A 19443-nucleotide genomic window follows, 5' to 3' on the forward strand; every position below is an offset into this window, starting at 1 on the left:
CCAAACATTTGCATGTTTGAAACAGTCTTCCATGATGGAAATTATAGGAGGGCTTCCTGTCCAAGTTGTTAATTGAGACCATTTTAACTAGTACTTCCTTAGCATAACAGCAGTTAAAACTACTTAGCTCTTTTCAGGATGAACACTGCCAAAATAATTACAGCTATAATCTTTCTCAACCTCTTCACAAAAATTTTCTGCAGAATTATGTCATTAGGACAACGTTCTGTAAGTAACATGCCTATAATTCAATTGTGGTTAACGGAACCTACTGTATTTTACCCATTTTCCTTTATATTCAGGACTGTATGAATGCTTTGTCACAGCTTATGGCATAGATGACAAATAGAACATTAAATTTTCCATTTATTCATCTAAAGAAATTGACTTAATGATAAAACCACAGGAAATACCCGTGTCTAATACAAATGTAAAAAGCCTTTAAAGAAAGCTAGTTTTATTTAAATTCCATGTCTTCCGCGCTGTGTGAAAGGATACTTCTGAAGTCTGCGTAAGTCTGAAATGCTTTCCCCTCAATATGCCCCCCTTCCAAATAAATGAGCCAATTTTATACATATCTACAATATTTAATAAAGATGTCCAAACCAGCCAAAGCTCTACATAAGTGTTTCGGTATTTAAAGTAGAGAGAGACATTCAATTTGCTCTTCCTCAACAAATTTAAATGGAAACAAAACAGTCATTGAACAAAGGAAGCATTAAGACCAATTCTCCCTGTGAGGAAAGGCAGTATCTTAATATGATGATTTAACAAAAATATCAGGTTAATTCAAGCAGGTAGGAACTCGGTTCTTATTGAAATGCTTGACTGTTTGCCTACTAATCATAGCTGATCAATAGCAAATCAGCAATTCTTTTGGAGTCTGAATTATTTTTTTTTTTTTAAAGATCAGAAATTATTTGTTGGGAACTTCTATACATTCTTTGGCTGCATATGTTAAGGAGAAGTTAAATACACATGAAAGCTACTAGCTACAAGTAACTGAAAATAGTACACATTTACAGATTATACAGGAATCAGAGTGTAAATGCAAAGAAAGTTATTTTCAGGGACAGAGTCATATACAACATCAATTTCTACATCCCAAACATTAGGCTGTAGACAAACTTAACTTGAGATTCTCAGACTTGGAAATCTTGCAGAGCTTCTTGATCACCTCATACCTCAAACTAAACTGTTGCTTCACGTTATCATTTTTATTTATTAGATATAACCTGCAGTGTCTGCCTCCTTTTTTTCATTTAAAAGAATAAAGAAGCTCAGATACTGCTCATATAAAGAACAGACGTACTGGTTGTATCCCAATATGGAATTATACAATTCTATATCTTGTCTTTTGAAAGTCTTTAGGAAACAAAATATGAAAGAGGAAATCCATATCAGTTTTCAAGAAAAGTTTGGGGTTACAGTGATTTTGTGAAAATGCTTAATTTTCTTCTTGCAGCATTTCTTCTATTTCTTTATCCCAGTTTTCATCGCGTTTTTCTGATTCCGTCACCACTTCATACTCTTGAAGCTCTTGTTGTAATTCTTTTTCCCAATCAGCGGTCTCTTCTGCAAGAGATAAGCAACATCTTATACTATCAGAATTGACTGTCATGCATTATTTATTTATACAAAACTAGAAGCTTGATTAATTTGCATTGAGTCTATCTTTTCTCTCTTGAACCTTAGGAATAATTCTTCAAAGCTAAAGAAACTTCAAGATGGGAAATTCCATCTTCATCTTCTGACTGATCAGATAGGAAAAAACAGTTTTATCAAGTGTCCCTTTGCTAACTGTTTTCCTACAGACTTGCAATTCAATATGAACTGAATCTCAGCTTCTTCCCACACCAAGATTTAAAGGCACGAAGTGTGCTATTTAGAAAATAATGAACATAATAAGTTTGTTGAATATACTGTTAAGAAGAAAATAAGGATCAAACACTGTGGATAATGTTAAATATAGCTGATATTCTCACTGACATTTGTAGCTGGGCAAACCCATTTAATCCAGGTTAAAGGTAACCATATTCCATACCTCAGGGCAAAAAGAAAATGAGTCAGAAGGCACTCCTGTGTGGTTAATCTGTTTAATTAACTCTGCCTGTGATATGAAAGAGCACAGGGGAGGAGGTGGGTTTTTGATGTGTTACGTGTTGGTTAGCACTTAAGCCTAGATACGAAGGTGGGTAATTCCACAGTCCAAGTCAGTAAGGCCAGCTGAGATTTATCTGAACAAATTACTCTTTAACGACTTATTGAAAAACTTCTATCAAAAATCTAGATGCAAGAAACCAATTTCCTCAAGCTTGGCTACGTATTGAAAAAAACCAAAAAACCCAACAATTTCAGAAAACAAAGATTTTGCAACGTCCAAAACACACTGGAAAGCAAGTTCTGAAAATCAACTGGTAGAAGTGTCTTCATTATAAATAGTTCATTGTGTATGGCCAAAGTCACATCATTATAGACTGTTTTCATCCATTTGACACCAATGTTAGTTCTTCTGAATCACTGTTTTGGAATAGGCCCCATTTTTTTCCCTCATCTTACTCAAAGCTGTCTGTTAATTTTTAACTGTTGCAAATGCATGCATGTCAGCCTTTTACAACAAAGGCACTGGGCAAACCCACAATCTGGTGCAAATACTAACTTAGTTTAACAAAAGCCTGATTTCCAAATAATGTATTTTACCCACAATTAAATAAAGAAAAATTGCATGCAGATAAGAATCTAGGAAAGAGGAAAAGGAGGAGGAAGGTAGACAAAGGGTAGGAAGGTAGACACTTTTATGAAAGAGCCATCTACAAACTGTTATTTAGACTGAAACTTGTCACAAATAATGTTCTGCCCAAGGCATTGACTGTGGAAAGAATCATCACTAATTTCATTCATTTCTAAAGAAGGGTCACAAACCTACTTTCCTAAATGTAATCACAGTACATATATAGATTTAAGTCAACCTATGTTAGAATTACTGTATTTAAGACAGAAAGTACTAGTAGTTTTACCTTCTACTACTGAAGTCTCTTCTCTCTTTTTGTCTAGCACCAGTTGTTCCATTTCTTTTCTTAGGTCCTCCTGATTCAAATTACAGGCATCAAAAGCATCGCTCACAAATTCTGACACACCTGGACTTGTGGAAATCTCTTCCTCATCCTGTAATAAGATAGTTTTACATAAGCATATCCTAAAAGTGGGACACAGAATGGCACTAATGTAAACTTTCACTCATGCAACCGACTGCTTTTTAGTTACAGACCAAAAAAAAAAAAGATAAAACCGAATACATTACTCTGTCAATTCCTTTCTCATGGGCTATTTTCCTTTAAGAATGTTCTCTTAAAAACAAATTCTGTTTTTGTGTTGTTGAGAAACAAGAATAAACTCCTAAATAGCTTAGAAATGAACATCATGGACTGATATTAAGCTTTGACCATAACTCAGTAACAGCTTCCTACACACAGAAGAGATTGAGAGGACTGTTCTTTAGAAATCCTTCCAGCCTAATTTAGTCCATTGCATATCATTGCCAAGTGAATGCACAGCTCTGCTTTTGCCAAGAGTGTTCTCTGGCACTGATTTTACAACCCAGAAATGAACAAGGGTCATTAGGTGTCTAAGTTAAAGGTTTTGCAGTATCAAAGCTACTCCTGCTGTTGCAATGAGGTAATATTGCTACGGCAGTGTATGATTTAGATTTCCTGTACTTAAGATTGTACTTAGTATGTGCACACATTTATATGAAGACATCCCTTGTGTTTACATATAATGCAAACCTTCCACTCTCAACACTTTGGAAATGTTTCCTCAGATGAAAAAAAACAAAACACCCGTATTTTTATAACATGCAGGGTATTAATGAAAGCATGCTTCAGATACACTGCTGTTTCTACTACTGAAAATGAGTATCACAACATGATTGTGATGTAGTATGTTAACAGTAGTATGTTAACACGAGACTGTCAGATTTTGTTATAGTTTCATATCACAACTTACTCAATAGCATGGATAATCACTTAAGAAATGACAGTTTCATACAACAAATAGCAAATAAGAATATAAGCATTTTTACCTCTTGAGATTTTATCTGAGGCTTTATTGTTACAGGTGGTGTTTTTGGCCGTATTGTTTCTAGCAAGAGGGGAAAAAAAGGTAATTACATTTTAATATTAAAGATCTCATTTATTCTAAATAGCTAATAAGTACAGAAGGAAACATTTTATTTTAAATTTTAAGGAAATCTGGTGGTCAAAGGCTGAATTCAGCTATAGGTGAAGCGTTTGCAACAAAAGCGAAAACAGACACACAAATTTCTGTTTTTAATTAAGTAAGGCAAATTCAGCAAATCATTTTCTTATTATGAACCCAAAGTTAAATTACAGGAACCCTCCTGCCCCACTAAGCAATCCAAAGAACCACATAAATAGGAATAGCTGGAAATGGGGAAGAATGCTCACAATAGCATTACATGCTGCAAGATCTTTGAAGTTAGGAAGGCGTCGACTTCCTCAGGAAATCCAGTTATCATCTATTGTACAAGTTATAGCTCCCCTGCCTGTGTACTTCTACTGACATAGCTATTAGTTAGCTCGTATGTACAGCAGACTACATCTGTGTGCACACCCCTGAACCACACAAGAAGAGCACTCCGAAGTCTTACCTTATTTCACACAGGCAGAAGTCACAGAAAAATAAACTCTAGAAGCTGTTCCAAATTTTCTGACAAAACTCACTGTATGTTCTTAATTTAGTAGCATCCCACAAAGGAGACAATGGCTGCTTACAAAGAAGGAAAGATCTTTTTTCTCAGAAAAAGAACACTCCAGCTTTTCTCCCCACGTGGCTAGCGAGGTAGAAGAGTCACAGTAATGAGCCAAGTGGCTTCAAGAACAATTAGCGTAGAGGGCAAGTTGCAGTAGTGATGAAGTGCTTGCTTAGCAGTTTGTTTGTTTAAACATGCAAAGCAGTTGTGAACTTGCAGCTGTGTTTACTGCAGGTGGATCTTTCCTGCTTACGCAGTGATTTTTGAAGAGGGACTTTTTTCAGGTTTAATTTCCAAGATCAGCTGTAATTATAATAATTCTCTAATTGGTAGATGTCGCTGCTTGTAAAGCTCATCTACTCAATGGCCACTGCTCTGTCATATCCTCTTTCATCCTTCCCCTCCCTAATCTTCATAGGATCTGTTATTGTACCCAATACTGCATCCAAAAAGCCTCCACTACTCCCGACTCGGGGAGGCTGTAGAACATGGCACAGAACTTTGCTCTTCAACAGCGAGTCCCATAACACTGGGAAAGAGAGGTGCCTCAAGCTCCATGCCTTCTCTCATGCAGACGCAGCACAGCAGCTCTGTGCTGGGCCAAGCATCAATCCAATGTCACTAACAGACCATGAGCACTGCTCTGGATCTTCTAGCTTGGCACTATCTCCTCCACTGCTGATGGGATAACTTCATTCCCAAGTAAACAGTTCTACCAAGAGAAGAAGTACTTGGCCTTTTTTTTTTTTTTTTTAAACAGAACATATATACACATGGCTTCTAGGTCAGAATATGGAATGTTTTCCTTTTATTTGCCCTTAACTATCTTGATTGACGTGAAACTCTGTGAAAACAGCATGCAAGGAGACAGAGAAGAAGTGGAAGGCAATTAATTCTATTTCATAGACATGAGTCAGCTTCGGGAAGATATTGAACATTATGAGAAGTTACCAACAGGCAATTACTTCTAGTTTTAGCCTCCAATTAGTGAATTCAACCTTCAGAAAGGTCATTTAACATATAACATAATTCAGAGCTCTCCAAACCTATGCAGTGTTGAAATAAAAAAAACATATTTACTACAGACTGATAAATATATCTTTGCCATTACATAAAATATAGTCACCGGGCAGTAAATCTAATTGCATATCCTATATTGGTTTTCTGAATCACATGAGATCCTTAACAAGTCAAAAGGTGATGCTTTTTTTTTTTCCTAAATGAAAATGTTTCATTTTCAGTCATAATGGTAAGTTTTACAAGAGCTCTTTGGGTATTACCCAGCAACATTAATTGGAAATTTCCAAGTGTTTGGATGATTCAGAGGTAACAGTTCCATTGTTCAATAAATTCAGGTGCTCTGTCTCTTCTGTAGAGTTGAGACACTTCCATTAAAACAGCTGTGGCTTGGCAAACTTGAGTACTGTACTGTTTCAAAAGCAAGGCTCTAGGAACTCACAGTTTAAGACCGTCCATTTAAACACACATTTAACTTATGTAAAGGAAACCTTCCGCATCGTAGTTAATAACAAAATACCTTCTGTCTGTGTGACTAGTCCGTCAGCCACAAGAGTAGTGGCTTTCTTGTCTCTAAAATTGGTTTACTGAAGCAATGACATTCAGAGACAGATATCAAATAAAAAGATCAGTGGTAAGGAGAAACACGCTAATAGCAACCAGACTCCTCAAGCAACGTGTTTACAAATAATAGTGAATAAAATCTCTTTTGTGAGACTTCATGCTTTCTGATCTTTCCAAATGCAATCTTTTCCACTATATAATGGCTTAAAGACAGCACTAAGTGAAAAGGTCCAATACATAAAGATCTACCGTAAGGCACTACAAAAAACAGAGAAGATGACAGTCACCACTCTACAATACAGTCCTGTCAGTCAGAGTAATGAAAAATCCAAAGGAAATAAAACTCAAAAAAAAGAAAAAAAGAAATAAAAACAAACAAGCCAAAACTACCACCCTAATCTCTTACTACAACAATGAAAATCAAAAGAAAGAAAGCGATATAAATGCACTTAAGATGCCTGATAGGTGCAGTTAGTGAGAACCCCAGTCATGTCCTGAGTTAGATGGCACCTGTACAGAGTAACAGCAAACAAAAGTTGCTCATAGAAGGTGACAAAAATGGGAGATGAAAATGGTGAGATTGCAGAAGTGCTAAGACATGAACAGTTAATTAGGAAACATGCCTAATTACAGCCTGCACCAAAAGGTAAAGACAGAAAATGCCTGCTTTGATAAAGCATTAGTGCAGGGCATTAAAGACTAGTTCTTTTACACAAGGAAAAAATGTGAAGATGCAGCCTCCATAAAACTTGAGCCCTCCAAGATTATTCCTAGTTAAACCAGCTAAGAAGTGACTGGATGTTGACATAAAATCATAGAATCACAAAGGTTGGAAAAGACCCACAGGATCACCCAGTCCAACCATCCACCCATCAACAACAGTTCTCATTAAACCATGTCTCTCAACACAACATCCAAACGCTCTTAGAACACCACCAGGCTCAGTGACTCTACCACCTCTCTGAGCAGCCCATTCCAGTGCCTGACCACCCTTTCAGAGAAGTAGTATTTCCTAATGCCCAGCCTTTCTTAATCTACCCTGTATAATTGTTGACTACTTTATGGCTTCCTGAAGGAATGGCTTTCTGGTCCATGTATTAAAAGCACAAGAGTTAGACCTGAATGAACATGCGAAAAATGTTATGAAAAAAATATCAGAAATACGAAATAATACCAGTTAAGATGTATAGTAATATTGTTGGTGTTTAATTTCCAAATAACGTAATTAAGTGTGGTCAAAACAAAACAAAAAAAAAAAAAGGAAAATGATGATTATGGTTTTGGGCAAAGAAAATATAACTTGATAAGGTACCTATGACAAGATGCTAGATTTACATGAAAATGAAGAACTACATGATACATGAAAGTCAGAGGGGTAGATTTTACTAACATCACTAGTGAAAAGTTCAACTTGGACGTTACATAAACAGGTAAGAATTAAAAGAATGAGAGTGGGATAGAACAGAAGGATTCAACCAATAAACAGAATCAAACAGCATAGCATAAATGGACCAGAGAGTATCTGCTGAAACAGCTGCCACAAAGGCAGGGAAGGTGGAAAGAAAGCCAGCACCATTAACAGTGTCAAAATACCTGTGAGAATACAACTATGCAATGAAGACTCCATTGGCTCCATTCTGCTTTGTTCATTCTAGATGGGGACCTTGCCTATGCTAACACACATGAACTATGACAGAATTCAAAAGAAGCAGAGTGAGATAAAATGACAACAATCATTAAAAAAAAGAAAAAAGCTTGAGGAAACTACAATCAATTTTTGAAAAAAAGTATATTCTATGCAACATGTCACCCCAGCTCTGTTATCCCCGATAACTCTCCCTTCACCCCAAGGTTCAGCTGCCTGTATCCAAGGAGCCAAGGCCCAGCTGAGTAAACCTGACTCAACCTGCATGGAAAATTATCAGCTTGTGCAAAAGGGCTGCGAGAAAGTACATACGAAGATAAGAAAGGTGAATTTACAGACCAAAGGAGATGTACAAAGATGGGATCAATAACAGCGCAGGACTCAAGAGGAAAAATAAAAAATATGGAAAGATATAATATCTGAAAGAGGGGAAAGGGAGTCAGCTTGACACTGATCAGTTGATCGTTAGTCAAGCTGGCTGTCATCAGGACACCAGCATTGGTGGATCTGATGACTGCTTTTTGATGTTGGGAGGATATGTAAATCTGTTCCAAGGTACAGCAAAGGCTTCCTCTTCCTGCCCAACGCCTACCCAACCTGCAGATTCCTCAGGGGTGGTGAGTATACTCATTAGACTATGATTTTATAAGCTCTGCCTGTGTCTGAGCCAGAAACTGCTCTATACTTTAGTGTTGCTTTTATTCCTGCTTGCAGAATGTGCCGCGTGCAGGTAAAATGACTAATGACTCAAAAGAGGATCAGTAACTATACACTGATGTAAACTGATCAGCATAACTGAGAAAGCCTATGAAAAGGTAGCTTGTTCATCTCAAGGCTGAATCTCAAGTAGCCTTATGTACCCATCTTGCTCCAATTCTTTAATACACTGCATGCCTTTCCATGTCCTACACATGTCTGCCTCCACCACCACAGTAATTATACCCCCATATCACTAACTTATTTCCATCTGGCCTGAGGCTTATGCAAAAAAAAAAAAAAAAAAGTGCTTAGAGAAGTAAGAGCAAAGTGCATGCCAGCTGGCTGGGTTGGCTAGTGCCTGCTGTCTTACAGGTGAACCAAAGCTACCTCTGGCTTCTGACAGGTCAAAATAGTGCACCAGAGACCACTAGTGGCTGAGATCTGTTACAAGTACAGCATCTCATCTCTCATCATTATGGCAAAGTTGGCTGAAATTGGAAAACTGGTTAAAAAGCACTCAGGATACCTTTCCCCAGTCTGGACAAACAGGCTGAGCGTGGTCAGAGAAGTCTTAATTTCACATAAAATCCGGGATAAAAATTCTGGCACCTGATACATACAGTCAGTAAACAAATTAACGAACTTGGACAATACAAATCCTTTCCATACCTGTCAGTTGATTATCCTCTTCTCTGCCTTTGTTCTCTTCTTTTCCTACTGCTTGCTGTTGAGCAGCAAGTGCGGTGAGTTGTGCAGACTGTTTAATTAGGGATACTCTGTAGAAATAATTTCTCCAGAACACCTCCTCCTTTACACTAGAGAGAACAAACAGATACTGACTACTACATATGGAAATACGGTTCTTCTTACCATCTATCAGTGAACTAAAAGGAAACATATAGAGGGAAGGAGTAAGCAGACTGCCAGAAGTAAAAACTTTGACGTGTGATATAAACAATTAAAAAAAAAAAATCTACCATTATACAAACCCTTCATCTCCTCCACAACAGTTACATTGGGCTTAAAATACAATCAGGTGTTATTTCTTTTTTTTTTAAAAAAAGCTAACATCATGCAGTAATACATAATTTGGTAAAACATTATGCTGTTATATTCCTTTGAGTTTACATTTTTGTCACTTCTGTAAATTCAATACCCTTTTACTGTTAAACTATCTTTATCTGTATGTTCCTTAGACCTCAGGTGCAACTGTAATCTTTGAGTTACAAGTAGAAGCCAGTCCAAGATGGCGGTAGAAATATTCCACTACCTGGCACATCTTTCAGCATGTCTGTGGGACCTTCTATAATTATAAAGTGCCATTTGGGAAACAACCACATCACAATCAAACAAAATAAGTGGAAAACATCAAAACCACCTATTGAGAAATGAGGCAGGGCAGGCAAGGGCAGCAGGACCAAAGGCTGAACACAGAGCATCAGAGACAGATCTGATAAGACCTAAAACATGCCAGAGAGCTGACAGAACAGAAACAGAACAGAAACAAAGAGTAGGGAAGGGGTAAACAGAATAAAGGGAAGGGAAGCTTTATAAAAGGAGACTTAAGACAGAAAAGCTCACTAAAAACATTTTTTTTTTCCCCTCCTGTTTCCATCCTCAGACACGGAGACTAATATTGGAAACTCCTAGTTAACAAGAATGCTGACTTGTGAAACAAGCTTAGAGAGCAGAACCTTGGATGGGACAACAAAGGAGAACAGAACTGGTATAAAACTGGGATCAAGAAGCCACACTGGAACAGACTTCAAGCACTGGGACACTTAAGGATATTTTACTTGGGTCTGCTGGAAGGCAGTAACAACAAAGAGCATTTCTCACTGTTTCTCTTGCTTACAATAATACTGTTTTTCAGGGCTTTTTTTTTGCCATTTCTCCAGGGGACCTCCGACTATCTGTGATCACTTCTTTGGGGTGTGAATTACAACACTTTGATACAAAAAAAAAAAAAAAAAAATCAAACCAACAAACCTGCTGCTGCATTTATCTTTGGCTGGCAAACAAATTTGCAATTTAACACAGCAGATCTAGAAAAAATTAAGACCTTTCCCATACTGAAATCAAAGGGTCCTTAGTAGTTCTGAATTTCTAAGACTCCTGCTCCTTCCCTTAATTGCTAAACTGCAGTGCACATGCAGTATTTTCTGTATGTGAAATGGGTAGATACAAAGCACAGAGGAAGTAGATACGAAAAGAATTGAAGGAAATAGAAAAAAAGAATAATATACAAATATTTGCAGACACACTGAAAATACAACGATAATAATCATCAAAAAATTACTTACTGTTTAGGAACGAGATCAAACCTCATCCTATTGAGGAGCTGATCTTCTTGTAACATCACCATTGCAACAGGATACATTTGATCAAAGTCAAAATTAAACTGAACACCTGCTGGAGGATCCCGCAGAAAATTCCGTTTATCCTTTAAAGAACACATCACAGTCATTAACTGATATCAGAAAAGGGATATCACTTTTCACAAGCAAGACCAGCAAAACAACCCCACTTCTCACATAATTCTATCGTACCATAAAACTGTGAATCCTTCTATACAAATGAAAAATCATATTGCTGATCTTACAGTAACAGAATACTTACTGCTGATAAGGCCAATATTTGTTGTTGAATTGTCTCTTCCTCATTGCTGTCTACCCAGGGAGGAACCGCTGCTTCTGTTATGGAAGGGAGGAAAATATATTTGTTTGTGTGCAACTTAGAAAAAAAAAGTCACAAAAATAAGCAGACTTGCATCACTCAGTTAGTACACTGTTCCTTTTTCCTAAACTAAGCTCAAGCCATAAGACCTCCATAAGGTCACTCTAGGCACAGATCCTGATTTATCAGAGGTAAACAATACTTTAAATAGTTGCTGACTTATGTCATTATAAAACAAAGTTTGGAGGTTTGTTCCCTATGTGTTCAGCCAGAACTTAACTGCCTCTTAGTTTAGTTACTGTGGTAAAAGCTGTCTAACTGAGTAATCTGACCACCAAGAGAAATTTCTAGTGTCACTTTAAATGTGCAGACTTTGCCTAAATTAAGTTTTCAAAATAATTTACAGTATATTAATTTTCCAGCACTCAGAAGACACCAATTCTTTACTGAAGGAGAAAAATAATTAAAAAATGTATTATAAATTACAACAAATTATACATGAAATAAACATACTGCAGTTGACCTGCTTTGTATACTTACAGATACTTACATAATACTTATGTTGGCTGTACACGTACAAAAGCTATTCTACACTTACAGAAATCTAGAAATCTCTTCATTGTCAATGTAAATTCAGCCTGCAGAGATAGTATAACTCATCTGAACCAGTTAATAAATAATTACTGTGCATTTAACTATGCTTTCTTGCCTGTACAACTGACATAAGCAAGCTCTTTCACCCACATGGATTCCCATGCTGATGCTAAAGCCTCTTTATTTGACCATCTCTGTCTCCCCTTTACTGTCAATCCAGCTACCTGTTTTCATGAAACTTGTAGAAATGTTTTAGAAGATGCCAAGGTTTACTGATAGATACAGAAAATGCAACATACAGACAGCATGATCACATAAGTGGTATTGCAAGAGAAAACCAAGACACCTACTGCCCTACAGACGGTATGAAAAAATTCATCATGATCCATTTAAAATCAGCATGTTTTCTAGATTAACAATAAAGCCACTAATTATTCAAATTGTAACACATTATTGCATTCAGTTACACATTAAAAAAAAGATTAACCCAATGATAAAGCCAAATGTAGAAAAAAGTGCTTAAAGTTTCAAATAGGTTCACTGATCTCAATAGTACATAGGTAGATGATTCAAAGGATCCAGATCACAGATAATTATAAAGCAAATGAGTTACAGGAAAGCAGAAGAGCAATTATGTCTTCAATATAAGCAGCACAACTATTCCTACAGTGACTCATTAGACACTATAATGCAACTCATAGCTCACATTTTCTATTTCATTATGAAAGCATGATATGATTGCTAAAGCTTAAAGGAAAGTTAATTGGCATGATAATTTTCAGTAAATACAGACTTAAAATTCAAAACAAGCACAAGAGATCAGCTTTGCCAGCACACTGAGATTTAGATGATTTAAAAAAGCTGAGTTTGGTTAAAAAACAAACAAATCTAATCTTATTAGATAACATAACAATGACATTGCTTAAAAATATCATCTTCCTATCCCACAGGATATATTAAGTTTAGCCATCCAAATGTTTCCTTAAACAGAAATCTGATGGACCATGCTTAGATACAGCTCAAATACCCAGATATCCATAACATTTTAGTTTGTTACGTCATGCATTGCTCAAAATAGCATACATTACCTGATTTTTTTGTTTGCTGCTCTTGGACAAACTTCTTTTGTTCCTTCTGAAAGTCTCCAATAATTGTCTAAAATAAAAATCAAGGAACCTCAGTAAGTAAAAGATATTATACAAACACACACACACACACACACACACACACTCTTTCAAAGTAATATTTATAATTCTATCAAGTTCAGCAGATGAAAAACACAAAGACAAATCCCAGCCTACAAACTTAATTTAAACATCAACATACTGTTCATACATTTACATACATTTTATGTATGAAATAGAGACAAAAACTACCACCTGATTTCACCAACACTTCAAGATACCTTTGGCCTTGTAGTAAGATTCAAGACTTGGCTAAGAAATATACCCACTGCAATAAATCAGACCTATAAAATTGTTAAGTATGACTTTCAGAATGCGTGCTTAGCTGAATGCTGAAAAATGTGCAGCACAAGATTATGTTCAGAAATATCGTATACAGAAATTCACACTGACAAAACTAGAAATGGTCACAGAAGAGTTATATGCTTGATGTAAAACAGCACTGTACATTTTACAGTGAAATGTTTAGGGATTTCTGAGGCAGGAATGCCATAATGTAGGTAACAATGCAAATATTGTTTTGTAGTTGAAAGCACGGGAAGGAAAAAAAAAAGGAATGATATTGGAAATTAGAAGTGAATACTTAAACCTACTTCAAGATACTGTAAGAACACTTCATTCAGTGATCCAGCATTATGGCTTTAGGTTAGCATCAGTGAGAGAACTACTGTAGTGCCTACGATAACAACAGATCATTGCGGTTCCTTCCAGTTTGAGGTTATCTGAATTTTTAGTATTTACAGAATAAAAATTTTATATGGCGTAAGAGAAAAGCATTAGGATGCTACAGAAGCTATAATCCTATTTCTCTGTACACACACATTTTAGTCAAAACAGGGAATTCACATTACTTGAAGAAGAAAACAATATTTTAGGCATGAGAAACTCTGGGAAGTACCTACAGTATGTTTTATAAACATTATTGCTTCTGTAATAAATGATCAAACAATCTTCTTATCTATTTTCCCTCTTTTTTTCCAGCATATGAATTTGTGCTAGATAGACACAGATAGATATGATGATACGCTAGATATATTGTAGGAAACAGAACTCTGTTATCATACATAGACAGTTGTTTCTAAAAAGTCAATGAAATTTGGAGACAAAATTCAATCACAAGAGAATTTTACAAGTGTCATTTGATCATTAATTTGGCAGACAACATGAATATTGATTGTACCAAGAAACTGAACTTAATACTTACTGTATTTTAAATCAACAAATCAGGCAATGCTTTAGTTCCCCAAAAAGGGTATATGAAACAATGCTGCAGGAGGAGGGAGCTGGCTCCATCTTGCATTCTGACACTTGTGGATGCACAGACTCAGCACACCTGCGTTGTTTTTGGTCAGTTCCAATCCCCTTCCAAGCTACCTTTGCTCACAAACCACACACTACAAGGTACTGATAGTTTTACTTTCCCCTGCCAAGTTCACGGCTGAAGCGCTGTTAGAACACTTGCTGCAGAATTTAAACAATTGGAGCCAACAGAGAGGAGCTGTGAGAGCAAAACATCATTGCCAGAGCAGGAGAGAAGAACAGGATTATAGTACGCTTCTTCATTTACTCACTGGTCTTACAAAAACATACACGTGTAGCTCTAGGCCCTTACTAACCAGTATCCACAAAACTGACCTAATTCTGCATCTTGCTTCAGAGATGCATTTAAGACAGAGGTTAGATAATTTCTTCCCACTTAACTGGAAAAAGAAAAGTAATTACATCCCAGACATCCCCAACTGTCCAACTCCAATCTGTTCAGCCTTTCATTCTATTTCAGAACATATATATATATATATATTGTTTTCACATAGAATCACACAGAATCACAAGGTTGGAAAGGACCTACGGGATTATCTAGTCCAACCACCCTCCTATCATCATCACTACCACAGGCTACTAAACCACATCTTGTAGCACCTCATCCAGGCACCATTTCTTATTGTCTTTCTCCAGTACATCCACATCCTGAAGGAAATGAGCAGCGGTGCAGCACTGAGTAAAGCAGAGTTGACCATTGCACTTTTACCCTGAATGAGCATTTTGGTCACATCATTTATCACAGCAGGAGATACGTGCTATTGAAACACACAATTCCTAAAGCCAGCTTAAAGAAATTTTATTACATGCCAGATTTACCACACAACAGTAAGCAAGCAGATATTTCAGATCAGGAATTCAGAAATAAAATACCTTATCAATGATACTGTCGATTTTCCCTTCTTCCACAGACTTCTTAATGGTCTGTGCCGTTTCGGCAACGGATTCAGATATCTTTTTTGTAGCAGCAGTGGCAAAATTGAAGAGGTAACCTTCAATATAGACAAGAAGAAAAACAGCTGAAAAAAGATCTCCCTTCATCCAAGACTGGTACCAGATATTCCTTTCTCTTTAAACATTCGGATACCTATTTGAAGTCTTCCTCCTGAATGATTTAACCCAGTTTCTAACCCACGGAGAACTGCTAAAATCCCATTTATCCTTTTCTAGTTCACATACTCTTCAGTGATAATCAAACTGTAAGCTGGATCAAACTTTTCTGTAAATCAGATCATTATACTTGAACATTGATTACTAAATCAAACATTCATAATAGCTCAATACACAGCTTTCCTTTCAATTTTCTGAAGCAATGCATCTCTCATAATTTCACTTTTTTTCCTGAGACTTTAAGTAATAAAGTAACTATAGCAACAGTATCTAAACAATTCTATTTTGTAGAAAATCAACGTGCACAATACTGTCTCTTGAAGGCATCTCATGAGACAACAAATTCATGAACGTTCTGGTAAGGAACACTTCAGATTCCTTTAAAATTCTTAAGATAGAAGTTTGCCCTTCTCTATTTTGTGCCTTCTTTAGAGCTCCATTACAAACAACGTGACACTGTTTATTCCCCTGAGCAGCTTCAGGGCTAAGTAGCACAGGCAGTTACCCTGTACTGTAAAGTTCTTCATTAAAGGAGTTAGAAGAAACTTGAGAAGGTAAGCAGCAAGATCTCTACCAGGAACCTTTAGAAATCTTAAACACCACCTTTTTGACAGAGGATCTTAAGACAACACTCACATTGTTTACTTCTCAGCTAATTACATGGTAACAGAAGCACTTTAATCAGATGTATTATTCCTGTAATATCACTGGTACGGTATAAGTACCAGAGTAAATAATAAGATTCTAGGGTTAGAAGTGAAGAAGTAATGGTAGATCTGAGCTGCACAAAAATTTGAGTTTCTTGTAGGTTAGAAATGTAAAATAATAATAATAATAACTTTAAGATGTTAAAAGTAGTTGAACTGTTCTAACACACTGCTGTTCACTACTGGTAGAACGAGGTACTTTGCAACAACATTCATGCCAACTTCTGGAAAGCTGACTGTTGTTCTTTGAACCGTATATTCTTTCTTACTGTTATCACCAAATCAACGCTGAAAAATGCAAAGGTGGAGCCAAGTCCTTCAGCAAGCCAAGTTGTTTTTTTTTTTTTTTAAGAAAGCATCTTTCTTATCTGTTTATCAGGTTTTACATCCCATTCCATGCTTTCTACTGTATTTAAAAAAAGTCTATTTTCTATCTTTTGCATAGAGAAAGATAGCACCACCCCTTAGAACCACAGAGAAAACTGCAGCCTACTAGACTCTTTCCTTCCCACAAGCTTGTATTGGTTCTTTTATGTATCCCTAGAATCTTTCTAATCCCTCCTCCCTGGAAGCATTCAAGGCCAGGCTGGATGGGGCTTTGAGCAACCTCTAGAGGGAGGTGTCCCTGCCTATAGCAGGGGGTTGGAACTACGTGATCTTAAAGGTCTCTTCCAACCCAACTCATTCTACGATTCTCTGATTCGTTCTATGATTCCAATATGAACTTTCATACTTGTACTTTAGGTGCAAAAGTTTGAAGCATTTGCTGCCCAGCAAGACTTGGGTACCACTGAGCAAAGTGGTTCAAGTCAGTCCTGAAACCAGCCTAAAGGGCAAAACACTTTTCTTTCCATTAAGGACAAATGGAATATTCTTACGCTAAGGTACTTGAAACAACCTCAGTAGGAGGCAGAACTCAGCCTCAGAAGAATAGTATTAGTGGTGGAGAAACAAAGCTTCCACATCCAATTGACCAAGAAAGCTTCACTCCATCTTAGTAGCCTGTGTAAGAATATGTATCCAACAATATTTCTATCACTAATTCATATTGAGAAACTTTTCTAAACCTTTGTAATGATATAATAACAAGTAAAAAAGTATGTATGTAAGGCTTCAGTCTTATCAACGGAATTTGTTATGTGCTAGGAGAGTCTCACTCACAGCTACTTTGGCTGTTAGACCTTTCTAGAGTCATTATCTGTTAGAACAGCGACCTCCAAATCCACACAAATTAAACCTTTCCATCCCAACCTTCTCTGATGTCACAGGCGATTAATCCACACATCACCAAATGTGTACTACTATACCAAATTTTTACTACTATAGCAAATTATGGGATAACTGTTTTTGTCACTAACATCCTCTCTTTTTTCTTCCGAAAATTCAAAGTACCCTCCTAGACAATCAGAGTAGATTAGGACCAACTTACAAGAACAATCAGACACCTGACCAATCCATACAGACAATTGGCTGCATTTCAGAAAACTCAAGATACGTATATTAAAGAAACACCTCAGCTTGAGCCCGAATTTTCAGGGAACACCTTCAGTACAGAGCTACACTTTGTACTGATTTTACCTAAGAATCTACACTAATAATGCACAATTCTTACCTACAGCTAACTACAGCCCTACCTCTCTACAGAGGCGTTCAACAAAATAATCAAAAAGACACTGCATTCCAATCACAGAAACGCCCACACCACTCTGCAAAGCATGTGATTTGCAAGTATTGCTTTTCAGAGTGACACCAGAATAGGTAAAGAAATGCTGTTCGTTTAGTAAGAGATGATAACCAAAAGGAACACCCGAAGCCATTTGCTTGGTTCGTATTTTAAGTATCCAAAAAATTTTATATAATGGCTTTTGACACCTAGTGAGGAAGCATCATTTAACAGGGCACAAAACAGACAGCAACTCTAACTTATTACCAGCAATTGTTAATTAAAAATAATCTCTGAGAAACAAAGAAACCAACCGAACAAATAGTAGAGGTGATATCAGAGGAGTAGCACAGATTCTTTCAGTTGGTTCTTTCAGATTCTTTCTGATAAAGCCAACTTCTGGCTTTATCAGTTACATAGAACTGTTTGAGAACTACGGAAGACTGGACAAGATGTATAGAAAATTCCATCCGTGTAAAATACACTCAAGTGATGCATACATATACAGCCATTAACAAACACAATTTAGGAGAGATGCAAAACAATGATACGAGAAAACACGAAATAAAAAAGATCTGTGAAAGTAACTGAGATAATTTCTTATTTTAGCTAATCTGACCCAAATTACCATCATTTACATCTGGAAAGATATGCTTTGGGGTTTGTTCTGCTATTTATTTATTTTACAAGTATTGTGGTCACCTTGTGTTTACTTTGTATCACTAAGCAAGCAACACTGGGGTTGTAATTACCTACAAAGAAGACAGCTCTTTAAGTGTGCAGAGATGAGAATAACCATTTAACCTAAAACCTCCATGCAATTGCTTACTTCACTTAAAGCTCAGTGCCAATGAAAAGCACCAGGGGATTTACCTCTAACCATGCACTGAACTGATCTGTCTTCACTGCTGTTGCTAGTCTGCCTTACTCTCACCACAGGAGATTGACTACTTTAAGGCTACATTATTACTATTTCTAAGCAGACACATCGCTGTGCTCCCAGAACACGTCAGACAAGAAAGAAAGCTGCTCTTTCACTTCAGCCTTTCCCTGGCGCGAAGCCCCCAAAGCGTGCTGTGTGTGGGACATCCCCACGCCTGGCCCAGGCAGGGTGGAGCAGGACAGGACAGGACACTCACTGCCGAATCCCTTGGCCTGGCTGAGGAGCGCGTCCGTATCCTCCTGCGGCTCCGCCCGCTCCTGGCTCTGCTCCCCCGGCTCCGCGCCCGGCTCCTCCGCCTCCTCCGCGGGGCTGCTCCCCTCCTCGGCCACCAGCAAATTCTCCTCGCCTGTCCGCTCCAGCCCCAGCCAACTGCCTAGGCCGCGCAACATGGCACGGCGACGGGGGCGGCCGCGGCCGCGCAGGCAGCGGTCAACGGGCGCTACGACGGACGGACTCCACTCTCCACACGGACTACCGGACCGCCCGCTCCTTCCGCATACGTCACTTCCGGATACAAGGGGGCGGGGCTCTGTCTGTGGAGGGGGCGTGG

General features: G+C 37.5%; 1 protein-coding gene across 1 annotated transcript; it reads right to left on the bottom strand.

Annotated features, from left to right (window-relative positions):
- Nucleotides 1-440: 440 nt before the first annotated feature.
- Nucleotides 441-19396, bottom strand: SYAP1 (synapse associated protein 1). Its single transcript, NM_001277737.2, has 9 exons — nt 19090-19396; nt 15344-15462; nt 13055-13121; nt 11316-11389; nt 11000-11139; nt 9366-9511; nt 4082-4140; nt 3018-3165; nt 441-1575 (listed from the first exon to the last, which is right to left on the bottom strand). Exons 1-9 carry the CDS (start codon nt 19280-19282, stop codon nt 1448-1450), a joined length of 1074 nt encoding a protein of 357 aa, NP_001264666.2. The 5' UTR covers nt 19283-19396; the 3' UTR covers nt 441-1447.
- Between the last annotated feature and the right edge of the window lie 47 nt (nt 19397-19443).

Source organism: Gallus gallus, chromosome 1 (genome assembly GCF_016699485.2).
Source record: "Gallus gallus isolate bGalGal1 chromosome 1, bGalGal1.mat.broiler.GRCg7b, whole genome shotgun sequence".
In the NCBI taxonomy this organism is placed as follows: domain Eukaryota; kingdom Metazoa; phylum Chordata; class Aves; order Galliformes; family Phasianidae; genus Gallus; species Gallus gallus.